The 20,672-nt window shown below is 40.0% G+C and overlaps 2 protein-coding genes across 3 annotated transcripts in view; both read left to right on the top strand.

The window, feature by feature from the left end:
* LOC117472691 (zinc finger and SCAN domain-containing protein 31-like) overlaps positions 1-16,817 on the top strand; it is a 32,347-nt gene extending 15,530 nt beyond the window's left edge. Inside the window, exons 6-8 of one of the 2 annotated variants that reach the window (XM_034118025.1) lie at positions 13,362-13,391; positions 13,932-14,213; positions 15,395-16,817. In XM_034118025.1, the coding sequence (XP_033973916.1) occupies positions 13,362-13,391; positions 13,932-14,213; positions 15,395-16,200 (1,118 nt within the window). In that variant the 3' untranslated portion in view covers positions 16,201-16,817. The remainder of the gene's footprint in view (positions 1-13,361; positions 13,392-13,931; positions 14,214-15,394) is intronic. The other variant, XM_034118026.1, reaches the window with a different exon arrangement.
* A 2,001-nt stretch (positions 16,818-18,818) lies between these two features.
* Positions 18,819-20,672, top strand: part of LOC117472689 (gastrula zinc finger protein XlCGF57.1-like) — a 76,319-nt gene continuing 74,465 nt past the window's right edge. Inside the window, exon 1 of the mRNA XM_034118020.1 lies at positions 18,819-19,049. Within this exon, the coding sequence (XP_033973911.1) occupies positions 18,878-19,049 (172 nt within the window). The 5' untranslated portion in view covers positions 18,819-18,877. The remainder of the gene's footprint in view (positions 19,050-20,672) is intronic.

The following is a 20,672-nucleotide window of genomic DNA, read 5'->3' as shown; positions in this document are numbered from 1 at the left end:
ACTCTGATTCGCTGTATTGGACCCGACCAGAAGTGAATCCAACCAGTAAAAACACCTGGGGGAGTGAGCAGCTCACACAGCTCCTCCCCACGGACTCTCTGATTCGCTTCGGAGTAAAATGGGACGGAAGAGTCAACCCATCTCCGCCCCAAAATATGTTTATGAATACTGTTGTTTATTCATGCAAAATGCTTCCTGTTTCTGACTGGCTGGTCCCGATACCTGTATCGCACGGCAGTAGAGCTGGAAGTCCAGAGTACTCTGTAAACTTGTATAAGTGTTTTTTACCAGTAAAATCAGATTATTGTTATAACCTTTATTCCGGTGTTTTGAATTCCTTCTTTTATTAAATCTAACCAGGCTCATCTAACGAACGGCGCGTAGCGGAGGTGGGCTTTAAGCCACCACCACAGTGTTTGCTACAACAATTATGGTGACCCGCGACGTGATGAGTGCTGGTCTATAGAAGGAACACCGACAGCCAGCGGACGGAATTCAGTCCAGGGGAGGACACCTCGACACCGCTGACAACTAAACCAAGGCGCCATATACAAAAGGTGAGCAGACACCTCTTTGATTACCAAAATCTGTGATTGACTATACTACAAAATGTTAGAGTTGTCAGCGGCGTTCTCAGTGTTCTTAGTCACAGTAAAAAATACAAACATACTAAAGGGTGTCAGGGTGTTTCAATGTATAGACTGCGAGGAAGTAAAAAACATATGGGTTAAAGTCCCCGTAAATCAAGTAAGGATTATACGGTTACCTCGTGGGTGTTTTAATGTGTAGACTGCGAGGACGTAAAAAACATATGGGTTAAAGTCCCCGTAAATCAAGTAAGGATTATACGGTTACCTCATGGGTGTTTCAATGTGTAGACTGCGAGGACGTAAAAAACATATGGGTTAAAGTCCCCGTAAATCAAGTAAGGATTATACGGTTACCTCGTGGGTGTTTTAATGTGTAGACTGCGAGGAAGTAAAAAACATAAGGGTTAAAATCCCCGTAAATCAAGTAAGGATTATACGGTTACCTCGTGGGTAAAAGGTTGTTATAAAGAACTTCCTATTGAATAACAATCGAGTGGGCAATCCCTCTTTGAAAATTGCTAGAATTGTTATATGTGGGTGATATGTGGAAATGAGACCTTGTGTCTCAATGAGATTTTAAACCTGTATAAATAAAGGCTAAATAAAAAAAAAATAAAAAAATACGAGAGGAGAAATACGCGACTTCCAACTAACCATTTGGAACGACCGAATCTCATCACAACTCTTGCTGTGGGGTTAATCAGGCTCATTAAACGTGACGATAAAGAGATTTTGTTGACTGGGTTCCGACTCCTTGCCTGAAGCCGCGGGAGCACACTCCTTCACTACAGACTGTCTCTATCTCTCTCTCTCTCTATCTATAACTATCTATCAATATATCTATCCATCTATCTCTCTCTCTCTCAATCTATCTCTCAATCTATAAGGAACCGCAGTAGACAAAAGGCGTTGCTATAGCAACACGTCATATTTATATGAAAAGGGGTGGGGTCAATATGACCCGCTGAGCGGAAATAGGTATAAATGGCAATTTTTTGGGCGATTTCTTCAATCTGACTTCATATTGACAATTTTTAACAACATAGGGTGCTACATAACACACTTTCAGGAAAAGTCACGGACTGGAAGACTTTAATATTTTATTGAAAAAAAGTTACACACAATAAAAACAGCTCTGGGTCAAATTGACCCGATTGGCGGTTCTAGTGTTAACAATCCATTTTTTGAGGAACTTTGTTTTAACAATCCATTTTTTGAGGAACTTTGAACTTTGCTTTAATAACCCATTATTTGAGGGACTTTGTTTTTATATCCCACCATTGAGGGACTTTGTTTATCAACCCATTATGTGAGGGACGTGATTTATCCCATAATTTAAGGGATTGGTATATTTTTGCCCATTATTTTTGGGACTTGATTTATCCCAAAATTTAAGGGATTTGTTTATTTTTATTCTACAGAACTATGTGTTAAAGGTTCCAGGAAAAGTTGAAGGGTTCTTTTGGGGCAGACACAGGAATCTCTCTTCAGACTCCGAGCAACACGAGTAACTTTCAGAGGCGCTTCGAAGACCTCCGTGATATAGGTAATAAAACCCGGGTAGCTCCCTCACCCCTGCTAAATTGGATCAGTTGGTGGAAGACTACTGATATATGTGGGGACCCGCATTTACCATTAAAAACCTGTCGCTTAAAATCAATCACTAACCAAGTTTGGAGTAACTCCTGTTTTACTTTCCAAATAGGCCCTTTTATCATTACTCAACATCTGGACGAGGGTAGATGTCTATTTAAATACTCCTCGTACTCAAGAGGGTTTTGGCATATCTGGGTCTCAATCTCCCTCAGGGGGTTTTGTATTCTGGGGAACCAAGGTACGATCGCATTGACCATTGGTAATATACGGTTTAAAGATACCAGAAGAATTGAAGCTAACAGCATAATTATGTACGGGCACTGGAGAATGGTAGCGGGCCTGGGCCTCCTACTTACCATTATGGTAACGATAATTTTCATTGTCTGTAAAACTAATGATGTTCTTTCTCCAACTCCCGCCCCAGAGGAAGAGATAGTAAGGACCAAAAGAGGGACTAGAGTAGCGAGCCTTATGTCCCCAAAAAGAACCTTCACTCTCCAAGAAGGTAGCGACGGAATAGTGGACATAGATTTGTGCGCAATCGCCCCATGTTCCAACTCTGACAAATCATACTCAGGTTTCGCTAAATATGTCTGCCTCACCCCAACAGTATGCAATACATTCACGGAAAGGTCCTCAGGTACAAGTTATGCCTGGGTATCTATTACTCAAACCCGAGGATGTAAATGCGAATACTGGTCTTATGTACTAGTTAACTCTGGTCCGAAAGACTGGGGATATACGCCTGAATTCAAATCAGCAAGGATTGTTGCGTCACTAAAACGTAGAATGAAAGTCATTAGAAAGAACCCTACATAAGTTTAATAATGTCTCTTCTAATTTCTGTGGCTAGACTCATCAGTTCCACCATTGAGGGAAAAGCTGCCCCTTCCCCTTCGTACCAAATGCCCTTGTTGGCTTACGCGTCGGAGGGGGAAGAGCACGATGACTCAGCCGACAAGGACGAATTTTTTTAACATATTTTGGTCTCCCTCCACTGTCATAAGAAGTTGTTATGGTGGACTGTTCCTAAAGGTTTAAAGTGCTCTAAATCCCAGCTTCTGATGGATTTATATAAATGTCGGGACAGACACAGTAGAAAAGAATGACAGTGGTTATGTTTCAAATGCTGTGTATATGTTGATCTCGTGAGGTGAGATCAAAAGAGGGATTAAAGTAAACAGATATGGTTCTAAACTGTATTGAAGTAAACATGTATTATTTTAAACTGTATTTTAGTGAACATGTATTGTTTGAACTGTTTTAAGTAATCCCATATATATTGTCTTCTCACTTACAACTCACTGACCCAGATATCCCTACACACACATACACCTCCTCCCACCAGCACACACACATATTCTTTTCAAGGTCCTTTCTGGGCATCAATATATCTGTGTACAATGTTTGGTTGTCTGGGAAAGAATAGTTTGTGTGAAATATTCCTTGGGAAAGTAAAGGAGTGGATACAGGTGCAGAGATAAAGATTGACTCTGTCCTTGTGTACTTCCGAATCTCACGCTCTGCTCAGAAGAACATACTTTTTTCCCAGAACTCTGATTCGCTGTATTGGACCCGACCAGAAGTGAATCCAACCAGTAAAAACACCTGGGGGAGTGAGCAGCTCACACAGCTCCTCCCCACGGACTCTCTGATTCGCTTCGGAGTAAAATGGGACGGAAGAGTCAACAGATCTCCGCCCCAAAATATGTTTATGAATATTGTTGTTTATTCATGCAAAATGCTTCCTGTTTCTGACTGGCTGGTCCCGATACCTGTATCGCACGGCAGTAGAGCTGGAAGTCCAGAGTACTCTGTAAACTTGTATAAGTGTTTTTTACCAGTAAAATCAGATTATTGTTATAACCTTTATTCCGGTGTTTTGAATTCCTTCTTTTATTAAATCTAACCAGGCTCATCTAACGAACGGCGCGTAGCGGAGGTGGGCTTTAAGCCACCACCACGGTGTTTGCTACAACAGTTTGGAAAAATGCACAGTATAAATCTATTTTAGTATACCTCAACAATGGAATTATGATCAGTGGAAATGGCCATGACACCTCTCCTTTAAATGTTGTAACTGCGGAGGAGATCACAGTGCTGCGTTTGGAGGATGTGAAGTGCAGAGAGAGGCCAGAGAGGTGCAGAGAGTTAAGATTACAAACAAAGTTTCATACGCAGAAGCAATAAAGAAAGTAAGCAATCACAGTAACAGTAACAATCAATAAGACCCCTAGTGGAATGGAGCAGAGCATTACAATACAAAATGGCAGGAACACACCAAAAAGTAATCTTCAAATCCAACCCCACAGCGCCACCAAGAGTAAAGAGGATGATGATGTTCTAAGAGTGAAAAAGGTGAATTTTGTGGTATTCATATGCCATACTGTAAATGTTGCATTACAGTTAAAAAAGAAAAGCGATAGAATCAAAGCCAGTGTGGAGGCAGCTGGAAAATTCCTTGACATGAAAGATATGAAAGCAGACCAGATACATGCAATGCTAACTGTAAATGGAGCTGGGGAAAATGAAAATCAGGATGAGGGTTGGATCCTTAATCATGGTGCTGCACATACTACAGTGGAACGCAAGAAGCCTCATAGCTAATGGTCAAGAATTCAAGAAATATATATATGATCTAAACGAGGTAGTCCCTGAGGTAATATGTGTGCAAGAAACCTGGTTACGACCTCAATTAGACTTTGTCATTCCAGGATTTAGCTGTATAAGGCATGATAGAGATAATAATCAAAATGGTGGTGCCACGTTTCTCAAAGATGGTGTGGCATATAGGGAGGTGCAATCTCCTGATGATATAGAGCAGGGGTCGGCAACAGGCGGACCGCGGTCCGGATCCGGACCCAGACGCCGACCTATATGGACCTGGACCTATAATCAATACATTAATAGGGGATTTCAATTTTGACGGGGCGATTCTATTTTAACTGCCGCCGACAGGGGGCGAAAGAGACGAGTGAGCGATACAGGGAGAGAAACACAGAAGAAGAGATGAGAGCGCGGCAGAGTGAAGCGGAGAGGAAAGTGAGTGAAGAGAATAATTAGCGATACAGGGAGAGAAGACGGAGAGGAGAGTGAACAGGCGTGTTAGCGGCAGACAGGGAGAGACAAATAATTACACATGGCGCTCTCCAAGAAGAGGAAAGTGAGAACAGAGCTTTTAACCCTGAGTGGACTCATTCATGTTCATCCTGCCCACTGGGAGCACAGAGCCAGTGTGTCTCATTTGTTCAGACCGTGGCGCTCATTCAAAGTGCCAAAACGCGACTATGAGACAAAACACAAAGTGTTTGACCAAACATTCCCTCTCAAGTCAGGACTGAGGTCACAAAAAATAAGCAGTCTCAGAGCCCAATATGATCAGTCCACCAGGATAAAAATTAAAACTAAATATCGTTCCAGGGCAGGCTAACCGAGGCTAACCAATGAGCACCTGCATGTGTGTATGAGAATGGCCCTGACACCATTTCAGCCCAGATTTAAACTCCTGGCAGGACAAGCTCAAGCTCAATTCTCGCACTGAATTAATAAAAAGTGAGTGAGGGACTGCAATATAAGAGGGAAAGAAAGAGAAACTTTAAAACTGTTCAATTGTTATGATGTGTAAAGACTGATATTGTTCTATAATCGGCTGAAACTGTTAAGTCATGATGTGAAACGGTTAACAAAGAAAAAGGGGAACGCAAGCTGCTGCTACACTTTATTTTATTTATCTAAAATTAAGCACTTTTAAGATGCACACATTTTCAAAAGCTATTTTATTTATTTTCTCTATTTTATTTTTAAATGCAGCCCCGAGAGGAACATTACACATATCCACAGTATTTACTGTATATCTGTATAGTTCAATGTTAATTGACAATAAATATTGTTGTTTTTTAATTGTACTTTCTTTATTTGATTGGCAGTCAGTTGTTGATTACATGCAGACGTTGATAAAGCTACAGTTACTTCAATATATATCACACTAATTCATAAAGCAACTTAGACATTTTGATGTTCCGGACCTTTGCATGGGGAGATTTTCTCTAACTGGACCTCGTTGAATTTTAGTTGAATACCCCTGATATAGAGTGTATTATAGTGGACATCTGCAACCCTAGGAAACAAGATAACATTAGGATAATCAATTTATACAACCCATGTACAAATAGAAATAGCAGGCAATAAACATAGAAAGGAAGTTTGGTGTGGTGATTTCAATGCACACAACAGTCTATGGGGCAGCAACCATACAGACAGTAATGGAAATATAGTGGAAGAAATGCTGGAGGAAAGAACACTAGTATGCCTTAATGATGGACATGGCACAAGAGTTGATGTGCACAGGGGGAAAGTTGCATGCCTGGATCTAGTGTCAAACTGTTTGGTTCATACATGCGAATGGTTTGTTTTGAATAACTCCACAGTAGGAAGTGACCATTATCCAGTGCTTACTAAAATGAATAATAATGTATATATGCAGGAAGGAGGTGTAATAACCAGGTGGTGCTTTGCTAAAGCTGATTGGGGGAAATGTAGGATATGGTGTGAGGAGTTGGCACACCTGCTAACATCAGAGGGAAGCATAGAGGTAATTACAAGCCAAATAACGCAACATATACTAAATGCAGCAGAGAACAGTATACCCAAAACAACAACCAAGGGTAGGAAGAAAGTGGTGCCATGGTGGAATGAGGAATGCAGCAGGGCTATTAAAGAGCGAAATAATGCATTTAGAGAATTAAAGAAAAACATGACACAAAATAATGTTATAGAGTATCAAAGGAAAAGGGCAGCTGCTCGAAGGACAATAAAATATACAAAAAAGAGAACATGGAGAGAATTGTGTTCTACCATTGGCAGAGGAGTAACATGAGGTGATGTCTGGTCCATGTTTAAGCGGATGAGTGGGAAAAGGAAATCCATTAAAATTCCAGCTTTGGTTGATGGGGAGAGGCTGGCAGTGACAGATAAAGAGAAGGCAGATATGTTAGGAAGGACACTTGCAGCAGTACATAGTGGGGAGCATCTCAGTGATATTCATAGGCAGCAAAAACAGCAGTTACTAGCAGAGAATGAAAACGTGAAGGAGAAGAGGCAGAATAATAGGTCAGCTCTTGATATGGAATTTACAATGTCAGAACTCAAAATAGCCTTACAAGGTACAGGATATACAGCCCCAGGACAAGACCAGCTATGTTATGCTATGTTTAGAAAGTTACCTATGACAATGGTGCTGAGTCTTTTCAATAAAATCTGGAGAGAAGGAGATATGCCAAGTTTGTGGAAAACAGCAGTCGTGCTACCATTCAATAAGCCAGGGAAAGATACAGCTAACCCTAGTAACTACAGACCAATAGCTCTTACATCACACCTATGTAAATGGATGGAAAAGATCATTGTCCATAGGCTCTCACATGTACTGGAACAGAAAGGGCTGCTGAGTAGTTTTCAGAGCGGATTTCGTAAAGGGCGGTCCACAATAGATGCATTAGTAAGAGTGAGTAATGATGTGGAAAAAAACATTGAAAATGAAAGAGATAATGGCAATAGTGTACTTTGACATTGAAAAGGCGTATGACTCTATGTGGAGGGATGGATTACTGATCAAATTGAGTAGAATGGGTATTGGAGGGAGAATGTACAATTGGGTAAGGGCCTTTTTAACAGACAGGACATTTAGAGTAAAGGTTGGAGCAGATATTTCCAATTATTTTGAAATAGAAAATGGTATTCCCCAAGGGAGTGCAGTCAGTCCAATATTATTTAACATCATGATTAATGATATATTTGCATGCTTAGACACATGCATCCAATCGGCTCTATACGCAGATGATGGGGCTATTTGGATGAGGGGAAGAAATGCCCAATGGAGAATATAGCTAGAGCGATTAAACAAGTGGAGAGGTGGTCATATAACTGGGGATTCAAAATGTCAGAAAGCAAGTCATGCTACATGATATTTACAAACAAACGCAAGATTGATGGCCAACAGCTAACACTATATGCAGGTGTGCACATAACTTTTTGAGTGAGTTACTCAGATGAGTACCAGGAGACAGCGTTTGGTACTCACCCCACATGAAGCGTGGTGTTAATAAGTGCAGTCTTCCTCACTGTCCTCCTCAGTGTCTCCTTCACTGTCCTCTATTTACACTTCTTGCATGCTAGATGATGAAGATGATGAAGATGCACCTCCCTGTCTCTTTGTAAGCCTCCAATTTGCTTTCTCCAAAACTTGTTGCCAAAACTGTGAAGTCCTTGCATTTCCTGAGGCCAAGTTGAAGGATCAAATACTAAGAAATTATCACATGACTTGAAGTCATATCTGATTTCAGAGGTGGGAAGTAACAAAGTACACTTATTCAAGTACTGTACTTAGGTACAATTTAAGATACTTGTAGTTTACTTGAGTATTTCTATTTTATGCTACTTTGTACTTCTACTCCACTACAGTTCAGAGGTAAATCATGTATTTTTCTTCCACTACATTTATTTAATACCTTTAGTTACTTTACAGATGTGGATGAATGATGTGAAAATATAATCAAGTGTTAAATCAGACTTTAGTTCCACCTGGAGTAAATCCACAAGCTACCCTGCAGTATACAAAGTCATTCAAACTAATTTTTAAACACTTTAATGATCAATAATTATAAAACATATCATATACATTATTATGAAATGGACCAATCTGCAAAATGACTACTTTTACTGTCGCTACTTTAACTAGATTTTGATGATAATACTTTTCTAATTTTACTTGAGTAACACTTCTTCCACCTCTGTCTGATTTCAAACTCTTCCATTAACAGCCTGAGTAAGTTTGCAGCTGTGTGTTTTACTCCACTTTGTTGTAAATAAAACTGCAGCAGCTTGACCACAGAGCGTGAACGTTGTGATCAGCTGATTTTGCGCAGTTCTCCAGTGTGTGCGCGGGGCACAGAATGTGCACAGGGGAGTCTCCCACCGCAGCCAGTTGACGTAGTTTTGGTACAATTCTGTTGTACACACCGACGTTAACAGCAGCTCCGTCTGTGCACACGGCGACCAACTCTGTCGTCCAGTGATCTAAGCCTCTGCCTCCTGTGAAGCTTCACAGGTCCGTCGGTTATGCCCTGCGCGGCACGGCCAGCACCCAGTTCAATCAGTCATAGAAAGTCTGAAGATTTTAGCAGGGAGCGAAACGGCAAAGTGGCTGCTTAATGTCTTTGTTTTTTTTGGACATGTCTAATAATTTACTCCACTGAGTATTGACAAGAAACATGTGTAGGCGAAATATGTGTTTTGTTTTGATGACCTATCAGGTACGCAAAGGCGCGTTGTGACACAAGTGACGTTACGCATTTCAGATTGTTGCCGCGCATGCGTACCTGCTAGTGATGTGTCGGTCGCGAACGAGCCGATTCTTTTGAACGGCTCTTTGGTACGAACGAGGGGAACCGAGTCGTACTTGGTGAGAGCCGTTCTTCTTATCGTTCAATCAAAGTTGGTCCGCACTCACTGCCTGCCAAAATTCACTCGCCTTTTAAAAAGCTTGATTTTGTTCCCCAAACGTATTCTGTGAAGACCCGCCCCTACTCTGATTTGTAGGTTTCAGCACGAGGAGTTAGGTGGGGTGGGTCTTAACGGAATACGCGAGAGAGAGAAGTCATAACAAGTGGTACTGGACAGATAGACGACGTGTTTTTCGGATGTAAAATGAGCCAAACGCGAAAACGCAGCAGCATTTGGATGCACTTCAACCAAAACCCAGGCAGTGATAAAGCGCACCATTTGTAAAGGCAAAATATCCTTTAAAGCAGGGTCAACAAATAATCTCCATCGCCACTTAAAAACACACTACTAATATTAAGAGTTGCGTGAATTTCATTCAAGGCAAGGCAACTTTATTTACTTAACACATGCAGAGGGTAAATTCAAAGTACATTCACTGACATGAATGACATGGATATGGCGCCACCTTGTGTCATGTTTACAATGCAGATTATTGACATTAGGTCTGGCAATGCAGTCAATCATTATCCTGGTGATTATTTCGCAGATAAACCTAGTAACCCCGCCCCCTTTTTAAAAAAACGGCTCTTTTGAACGGCTCTTTTGAACGGCTCTTTGAAAGGAACGGAGCCATAAGATCCGGCTCCCTTCAAAGAGCCATAATTCCCATCACTAGTACCTGCGTACCAGTTATGTGCACCCCTGACTATATGATCGTCCAATGACAAAGGTGAATGAGTTCAAATACCTAGGACTGTGGTTTGATAGCAAATATAAATGGACAATGCATATTAATCAAGTGGAAACAAAATGCAAAAAAGTATTACATTTATTGCAAGCTGTAGCTGGATGCAACTGGGGCGCAGACAAACAAGCATTAATAGACATTTACAGATCAATTATGAGGTCCACAATAGACTATGGTTGTATATGGAGCAGCAGCAAAAACATCGCTTTTAAAAATTGATAGAATACAATATAAAGCATTGCGGCTATGTATTGGAGCGATAAAGTCATCCCCTATCAATGCAGTTCTGATAGAAGCAGGAGAAACACCTCTGGAGATCAGAAGAGAGAAACTTGCTCTGTCATACTGGGTCAGACTACAAGGAAGTGGAGAAGAAAATATTACAAACAGAATATTACAGGATTGCTGGGAATATGCAAAGTTCCAGGGGCGTCGCCGTGGGTTTGGCTGGACAAGTAAGGAAAGAACGAGGGCATATGGAGTGGAGACCATCACGTTTGCCAAAGCAACCCCTTTTAGTAGTGTTCCTCCATGGCTTTTCCCAGAAGCTAAAATAGATATGAGTATTCAACCCAGTCTCACGGCATTTCGTGTTATAGTCACGAAATTAATCTATTGATTCGTGTTCACCAACACAATTTCGCCATTTTTTTCGTGTCACACAGAACGATTTTAAAAGCAATGTAAATAATAACAATTAGAAGGAAAAAGACATTTAAAAAAAATACAGATTTAAGTATTCTGACACAGAACGATTTTAGAAGCAATGTATTTATATTGGTAGTATGTTTCGTGCCTGCACCAAATAATAACAAATTAGAAGGAAAAAAAGATGACATAAAATACAGATTTCAGTATTCTGAGGCTCTGAGCCCCATTTCTTTTCCTCACTGATGGCACAAAAACTCAGACATTATACAATTTAAAATAAAAGGGATAGGGTTAGGCTTAGGGTAAGACATTGAGTAAGAACATGTTTTTATGAACCACACAGCTTCTGGTCTTCCAAGACCCGACCGGACAAAAAGATGTGTTGCAGGCACGAAACATACTACCAATAGAAATACATTGCATTTAAAATCGTTCTGTGTGACACGAAAAAAATGTGAAAATCGTGTTGGTGAACACGAATCAACAAGTATGTATCTGAACGAAAAGTACTACAATTACCTACAAATGTACACAGATGGTTCTAAGAACAAGGAAGAGTGTGTTGGAGTTGGTATATACATCCCAGACTTTAAAATATCGATTTCAAAAAGAGCGTCTGATCAATTATCAGTGTACACAGCAGAAATGCTTGCTGTAATAATAGGATTACAGTGGGTTGAAGAGGTCAGACCAGATAGGGTGGTGATATGCACAGATTCATTGTCCATATTAAAAAGCATACGGTCAACAACAACTGCCAGAGAAGACATTCTCATAGAACTGAATCATAGCCTGTTAAGACTTCACAGAGGCGGTATAGCTCTTCAGTTCTGCTGGGTGCCTGCTCATGAGGGGGTGAAAGGGAACGAGTGTGCTGATAAATTAGCAAAATGTGCACTACAAAAGGAAATAACATTACCAGTTCAACTTGGTAAAGGAGAAGGAAAAGCAGTAATTAATAAAAAAGGGATGGAGATCTGGCAGAAAAGGTGGGAGAAAGACCAGAAAGGCAAAGAGTATCATCAAGTGCAAAAGACAATTACAATTAATATTTATAAAGAAAGAAACAGAAGGGAGGAAATCACGATAGCTAGACTCAGAATAAATCCCACGGCTTTGAATGGTACGCTGTATGTCATGGGGAAAAGTGACAGTGACAAGTGTGGGAACTGTGGAGTAAAAGAAGATGTAGAACATATCTTGTTACATTGTGACATCTATAAAGCGGAAAGAGAAAAACTAAAGGCTAAAGTTTTAGAGGCAGAGAGGGAATGGAGTTGGTGTTTTGGGAACAAAAGGAGAGGGAGTAAGAGCTACTAGAAAGGCACTGTTTACCTTCTTGAGTGAAACTGGGGTAGGAAAAATAATTTAACATTAGGTCAGGAAAGATCATAGATTTTTATTTTTGTTTTATTTATTTCATGTTTTTGTTGATTTATTGATTTATTTTTATTTTTTGATTAGATCATAGGTTAGAGATGGAATGATATGATGATTCATACTCATGTACAGTAGGTGGCGGTATGCACCTTTTAAGTTGTTTGCAATCCGCCAAAAACGAGAGAAGAAGAAGAAGGTGGCGACAGTGACCATAGATATATATATAAACATGTTGTGTTATATGTGTGTTTATATATATATCTATGACAGTTTATATATATCTATGACAGTGACAGCGGTAATGTAACTTTATCAGTGCAGAACGACTCCCTAAACCAACGAAGAAGAACATTTCACCGGAAGTTGTGTAGTTCATGCCAACGAGAAAAAGGCGAGGAGCAGCTGCACAGAAAGCCCGATCCCCCATTGTGCGGAGTTTGGTCCTCGGGGGGCGAAGCCGATGGTTGGTAGTGGAGCGGAGGTTGCGTGTGGAGGTTTGTGATGTGAGAAGTTCCTTCAGGTATGGAGGAGCGTTCCCGTGGATGCATTGATGGGTCAGTAGTGCGATCTTGTATTCGATCCTGAATGAGACAGGATGAGGACTAACACCACACTAACAGCACTTTGTTTATTTTCTGTCCCTCCAGAGCTCCCTCAGCAACATGTCTGTAATGAGGATGAGGTTCTCAGTGACCAGCAGCTCTGTAGTCAGGAAAGGAACTCCAGTCTGGACCAAGAGGACCCAGAGCCTCCACAGATTAAAGAGGAACAGGAGGAACTTTGCACCCGTCAGGAGGAAGAGCAGCTTGAACTAAAGCAGGAGACTGATGTCTTCATGGTGACTGTTACTGATGAGGAAAGTGTGCACAGCTGTCAAACTTGTGCAAAAGAGTCTGTAGGCAAGCCCCAGATAAAGCTGCACAGAACAGGTGTGTAACAAATAAAATAACAACAATAACTATCTCTTACCGAAGTTGCCCGGTCATAAACTGGTAACAACAACAAAATGCTTGGGCAGCCCTTCCTTAAGGGAGATAGCGGCTGCCCAAGGTTGGGCATCTGCGTCAGAGGGCAAAAGGTAAACATGTATACAGAGTTATTCCCTGACACTTACAAATTATAAAACAATCTGAATGGGATTCATTATGGTTAAAGCCTCTCGTTAGCTATTTTCTGTTTATTCATTCACATTCAGATCTCCAACAACAGATCACAAATACACAAAGCACAGCAGTTAAAATACACATTGTTAGAATATGTTATAGTTTAAAAAAGTTGGTGGCCTAATATTTTTTATTTGTATTTGATCAAATCTATTTATAAATGTTATGCATAATGCATTTCTGTAGTCTTGTTTGTTGTTTTTTTGATTTGTTGATATTGATCTTAACACCATTGCCCAGCATTGAATGCAATTTGCTTCCCTAACACCACACTAACAGCACTTTGTTTATTTTCTGTCCCTCCAGAGCTCCCTCAGCAACATGTCTGGAATGAGGATGAGGTTCTCAGTGACCAGCAGCTCTGTAGTCAGGAAAGGAACTCCAGTCTGGACCAAGAGGACCCAGAGCCTCCACAGATTAAAGAGGAACAGGAGGAACTTTGCACCAGTCAGGAGGAAGAGCAGCTTGAACTAAAGCAGGAGACAGATGTCTTCATGGTGACTCTTACTGATGAGGAAAGTGTGCACAGCGGTCAGACTTGTGCAAAAGAGTCTGTAGGCAAGCCCCAGATAAAGCTGTACAGAACAGGTGTGTAACAAACAATAAAATACTTTCTTATTCTGTGTGACTGGCGAAGCCACACACAGTATAGTATTCAACATACTTATCTCATCTTATTCTCCTTCTTCCGCCACAAATGTTGTCATGCTACTCGTCCGGCAGCGTTGACACTAAACACACTTCAAAACACTTCAAAATGTGCGGAATGACCGGGATCGGGTTGCTATGTCTTTTATAAGAGATTCGCCTAGCCGTTTTCACGCAAATTCGCAGAAAACTGCGATCATTTGCTCCATAGAAATGAATGGGAAATACATTTGAACAGAGCTCAAAAACACTCCTTTGACCCCATACAGATTCCGCATACTTTAACGTAGTAAAACAATTCCAAGTTGAAACGGTTCTCGAGACTATGGACTTTATTAGACTATTTGGATATATTTGATAGCTAGTACGGTTCTCATGTAGTCGCAGCTTATGTTTTGTGGACATTTCACACTGTTTCACATTTTATAATGGGTGTGTATGGGAGAGCTTGTTAAGACTTAGAGTGGTGACATCACGGCTAAAGGGGAGAGGAGCTGGAAAATATTCTGAGTTTTTTTTCCAACTATTGCTTGGCTGGCCACAATTTTCACTCTTCATACTTTGGTGATCATAATGTAGGGATATATGTCCCGGCCGCACCGATATGCTAATTTAATAAAACGGCTTACACATATAGCAAACACGCCGTGGAAATGCTTTGATCTTTGAACACACCTGTCGGTCGTTAACTAAATCCAGTGGTAATCTAAAGATGTTCAGGAACGATGCAGGAATGTGGTACAAGAATCCAAAAATGTAATAGATAAACAGTTAAAAAAGTCAGCTAAAAGTGAGCTAAAATTAATGGATATTCTTTGTTGTACCTGTTTAACAATACAACTAATGCTATTAATACTTACTCAGCGGGGGTAATGTTAGCATCGGGATGCGCACCCAAGTTTCAGTCACACAGTCAACATTTCTCTGAATTTTCTAGTTTCCTAGCAAGTTCTTACAAATTATAAAACAATCTGAATGGGATTCATTATAGTTAAAGCCTCTCGTTAGCTATTTTCTGTTTACGACCCTAACCGCTTACCCTAACATTGCCCAGCATTGAATACAATTTGCTTCCCTAACACCACACTAACAGTACTTTTGTTTATTTTCTGTCCCTCCAGAGCTCCCTCAGCAACATGTCTGGAATGAGGATGAGGTTCTCACTGACCAGCAGCTCTGTAGTCAGGAAAGGAACTCCAGTCTGGACCAAGAGGACCCAGAGCCTCCACAGATTAAAGAGGAACAGGAGGAACTTTGCACCAGTCAGGAGGAAGAGCAGCTTGAACTAAAGCAGGAGACTGATGTCTTCATGGTGACTGTTACTGATGAGGAGAGTGTGCACAGCGGTCAGACTTGTGCAAAAGAGTCTGTAGGCAACATGCCAGTTATAAGCGTTGTGGTATCAGAAGCACAAAGTAATCTGCAGCTCATCTCTCACAATTCTAATGACGCAGGGTTAACAAGAACTGCAGATCCAGAAATAAACAAAAGACATCGCAAAACCAAAAGGAACAAGGTAAACAACGCTAACTTGTCAGACATGCAACGTAATACTTGCACAGTGAACAATAATTTAAAATGTGAAACTTGTGGGAAAGATTTTAAGGACATGTCAAAATTGCGAAGACACATGACCACCCACACGGATGAAAAGAAATTTACTTGCAAAACATGTGAAAAAAAATTCAGATATGACAGTAACTTTAAGAGGCACATGAGAATCCACACAGGTGAGAAACCGTATGTTTGCATGACCTGCGAGAAAAGCTTCAATGAGATGTCAGCATTAAAAAGGCACATGAGAGTCCACACAGGTGAGAAACCGTATGTTTGCATGACCTGCAGGAAAAGCTTCACTGTCATGTCAACATTAAAAAGGCATATGAAAGTCCACACAACTTATGTACTTATGTACCCACACAAGTGACAAGGCACATAAATGCAGCACTTTTCATCTGGATGAATGTTCACCAGGCAGCTACCTCTGGGACTGAGCAATGCAACATGTTAACATGTTTAATACTGCCATTAACTTGCAAATGTAACTTTTATGATTGCAATATGTCATTCTGTTTTGTATTTTGCAGTGGCATTCAATTGTTTTTTTGGTTGCTATTTTGGTTTTGAGGTGACACTTGATGAAGTTGGAAATAATAATCTACATTGTGCTTTAATGAATAGAAATGATCAGTGCACTTAATGCTGTGTGATCTAATGTATGTATCTAACTATAAAGCTTTGTTTGGTCATCCTGTAAGAATACCAGATTCACCCTAAACGCTAAAGATATAAGCAAATGAGGGTCATCCAGGCAGCTGGTATGACTGACATAATAAGTAAGTGGATGTAAGTTGTTACAAACAGTAGGTGTTTAAATGATGGCCACATGGGCTTGAGCTTAAGTTATTATATTATTTAAAAACGTTGATTAGTTTGATCACCGGAGTTGCCTCATATTGAACTTTGGTAATACTAATAAGAGATTGCATTTGAAACACAAGTAAGATCTTGAACAGTTTCAAATAAAAAACGAAATGGTTCTCAGATGGCATCTTATTGCTTTCCTTTCATGCAACATCAAGTTCTACTTTTCATTTTACAGGAGAATACTTTCCAAGCCGGTACATTCATTTGACGGCTATCAATTAAATTAAAAACTTCTTATCTATTTTTCTGATTAAGGTTTTCCATAAAGAAGTGTTCACACATTACTATGTAAAGTCCTTCCACCCTTGTAATGTGTTTTTTATTTTATTTAAAACATTGTATTTGCAATGGCTTAAAAAATATGAATCATGTTAATGATAGCTATTAAATAGAGCCTTCTCATTTCCTTTATTATAATGAATGTTGAAATAGCACAGCAAGGTTACAATGGCCTCAGTAAAATTCACATGTTAAATTTGCACAGATTCACTGCCACTAGCCAACATCTCAGTTATAATATTACAATCTGAATCTGACAGAAAGGGCCCAGATTCATCCCAACCAAAGTGTCCACTACCTTTCTCACAACTCTCACAGAGTCGAAAGCCATGCAAGAGCAATTCACAAGAAGACCAGTACTGATCAGGAACCAGAGAGCAAATGTTTAAAATGAGGAGTTTCATGATTTCTTAAAGTAAAAAAATCTACACAAGGTCCCACACCGGTTTACAGAGGTGGGAGGAGTACTCATTGTGTACTTCAGTAAAAGTAGAAGTACAAGAGTGTAGGAATATTCTGTTACAAGTGAAAGTCCTGCATTCAAAGGTTACTCAAGTAAAAGTACAAAAGTAAAAGCACTTATTATGCAGATTTCCCCTTACAGAATAATATATATTATATATTTTAATAATAGTTATTGATGCATTAAAGTGTTTATCAAAGCTGGTAAAGGTGCAGCTAGTTTTAATCACTTTGTTAGTGCAGGGTAGATTGTGAATTTACTCCAGGTGTAACTAAAGTCTTATTTAAGTGTTGATTATATTTCACATCATTAATCCAAGTCTGTAAAATAACTAAAGGTATAAAATAAATGCAGTGGAGTAAAAGTATACGATTAGTCTCTGAATTGTGGAGTAGAAGTACAAACTAGCAAATAATGGAAATGCTCAAGAAGAGCAAGTATCTAAAAATGTTACAGTACTTGAGTAAATATACTTTACACCTCTGCCGGGGAAAAGCATCTCAAATTCAAAGATTCAAAATTGAAAGGCTTTATTTTCATATGCATAGTAGCTACAGTGTAGAAAATGGCATTGAAAATCTGAAGTCCCAAGCTCCCCCAACATTGTAACATAGTTATATAGGACATAACACAATAAAACAGATACAAAAAATACAAATACAAACTAAAAATAGTGCAAAAAGAAACAGTAGAATTGAGTAGAATAAGGTTATGTTGCAAGACCAATGTGCAAGTAATGCCGATCAAGTAAACTATATATACATGTCAGAGCAATAAATAAATACAATAAACTAAATAATGCAGAGAGTGTTGTAAGTGACTAAGTACATTTAGGAGTCTATATACATGTAAATAGAATAAGATACAAGAACAGAATGTATGGAGGTGTGTGGCGCAGTGGATAGATCCTTGGTGTTGGGATCAGGGGGTCACAGGTTCAAACCCCACTACAGTCAGCATGTTGTTGTGTCCCTGGGCAAGACACTTCACCCCAAATTGCACCTGTGGGGATTGTCCACAGTATTGAGTATGTAAGTCGCTTTGGATAAAAGCATCTAACAAGTAACATGTAATGCAATGTTAAATTAAATATACAATGAAATACTGTTTATTGTAGGAATAACTGCAAATGTGACACTTGTGAGAAAAGGTTCACCCAAAAGTGATTCATGCAACTCACTGAACAAGTGTTGGGGAACATGTTGTTTATGTTATTGTTTCCCTTATTAGTTATTGTGGGAGATTTGGGCAATATATTTTTGAATGTCAATCCAGTAGGTGGCGGTAATGTAACTTTATCAGTGCAGAACGCCTCCCTAAACCAACGAAGAAGAACATTCCACCGGAAGTTGTGTTGTTCATGCCAACGAGAAAAACTAAAGTTGGTTTGGTTTATTTTGTCTCTTCATACATCCATATATTTCACACAGTAGAAATGGCTGCAGTTGAGAAACTGAGAAGTGTTATCAACGAGCGACTAGCTGCAGCTGCTGATGAAATATTGGAAGTTTTTGCTCAAGCTTTATCAGCATACGAGGAGGAGATTTGTCGTCAGCGCAGATTATTGGATACCGTTTTGAAGCCTCAGATAAAGCTGCACAGAACAGGTGTGTAACAAACAATGAAATACTTTATTATTTCCTATCAAGTACTTACACATTATTAAGCAATCTGAATGGGATTCATTATGGTTGAAGCCTCTCGTTAGTTATATTTTGTGAGGGTGTACTCTTCAAATGTATTATTCTTCTAGTATATTTAAGCAATAGCTCACGCGTCGGGCCGAACCACGCCCCTAAACTGTGATATACTGAGCATATATCACGGCCTGAAGTGAGCTATTGCTTTTATAAAACGGTTACCAAGTGTGGCAATATGAAAGAAAAATACACACTCTAATTTAAATAGTTTTTATTAGTAAATAATGATGTTCAAAATAAAATAGTCCCTCCGTTGCCTTCTGCACAAAACATAGTGCGAGGTGGTTGCTATGCAACAACACTAACAGCAAGCGAACATATTAGACAGAGAGCGTTGATCGATAATTTGGCTATTTATTTACATTAATTTGTATGTTGCCATTTATTGTGCACCCACTGAAAAACTGTCCAGCTTCAGTAGAATGGCTTACTTGGTTACTTGTATAGGTTGAGGTTGTATAGGCTGTTGCTTGGCGTGGCGAGAATATTGCTCCACTTTCTCCGGTCCCCGAGATTCGGCTTCCAGTAGCTCTGGAGATAGGCACTGCTCAATCCACTCCTCCATAGTAAGGCCACCCCGGGGGTCGAAGTTAACCCTTCTCTTGCGTTAGGTCATACCCCCCTTCCCATGCTATTTTCGGTCAAAATTGAGCGTGTTTTGCACAGTGATATCTCTGGAACCCCTTATCCAATTTTGATGGTTGACATCTCATTTGAACAGTCAAAGGGTGACGGACAGAATGACACCAGGGGTGAATTTCATATTATTTTTGGCAGTAAGTTCAAAGATAGTGCTTATTTTACATTACTGTATATTATAACAATGCTTGCCATATAGGCTGTGTTTACTGGAGATGGAAATGCTTTAGTTAGTGTTGTAGCTGAGATTCTTCCCGTTCCAATGATGTATGGGATGTATTGATTTGATACAAGCAAGCCAGTGTTTCATGTCATGGTCTGGACCCACCGGTGGGCCCATCAAGTTAAGCATTCACTGTGATGAATATAAAATAAGACACTGATACTGTTTTCCTCAATGAACATTTATTGAAAGAGAAGTGTGTGTGTGTGTGTGTGTGTGTGTGTGTGTGTGTGTGTGTGTGTGTGTGTGTGTGTGTGTGTGTGTGTGTGTGTGTGTGTGTGTGTGTGTGTGTGTGTGTGTGTGTGTGTGTGTGTGTGTGTGTGTGTGGTGTGTGTGTGTGTGTGTGTGTGTGTGTGTGTGTGTGTGTGTGTGTGTGTGTGTGTGTGTGTGTGTGTGTGTGTGTGTGTGTGTGTGTGTGTGTGTGTGTGTGTGTGTGTGTGTGTGTGTGTGTGTGTGTGTGTGTGTGTGTGATAACATAAGGTATTGAGGCAATTGGATGAACAATACAATATTTATTACATTACATGTTAGTTATCCAAAGCGACTTACATACTCAATACTGTGGAGAATCCCCACAGGAGCAATTTTGGGGTGAAGTATCTTGCCCAGGGACACAACGACATGCTGACTGCAGTGGGGTTTGAACCTGTGACCCCCTGATCTCTATG

The sequence above is a fragment of the Trematomus bernacchii genome, unplaced genomic scaffold, assembly GCF_902827165.1.
Source record: "Trematomus bernacchii unplaced genomic scaffold, fTreBer1.1, whole genome shotgun sequence".
In the NCBI taxonomy this organism is placed as follows: Eukaryota; Metazoa; Chordata; class Actinopteri; order Perciformes; family Nototheniidae; genus Trematomus; species Trematomus bernacchii.
This window is presented reverse-complemented; position numbering and strand designations above follow the sequence as displayed.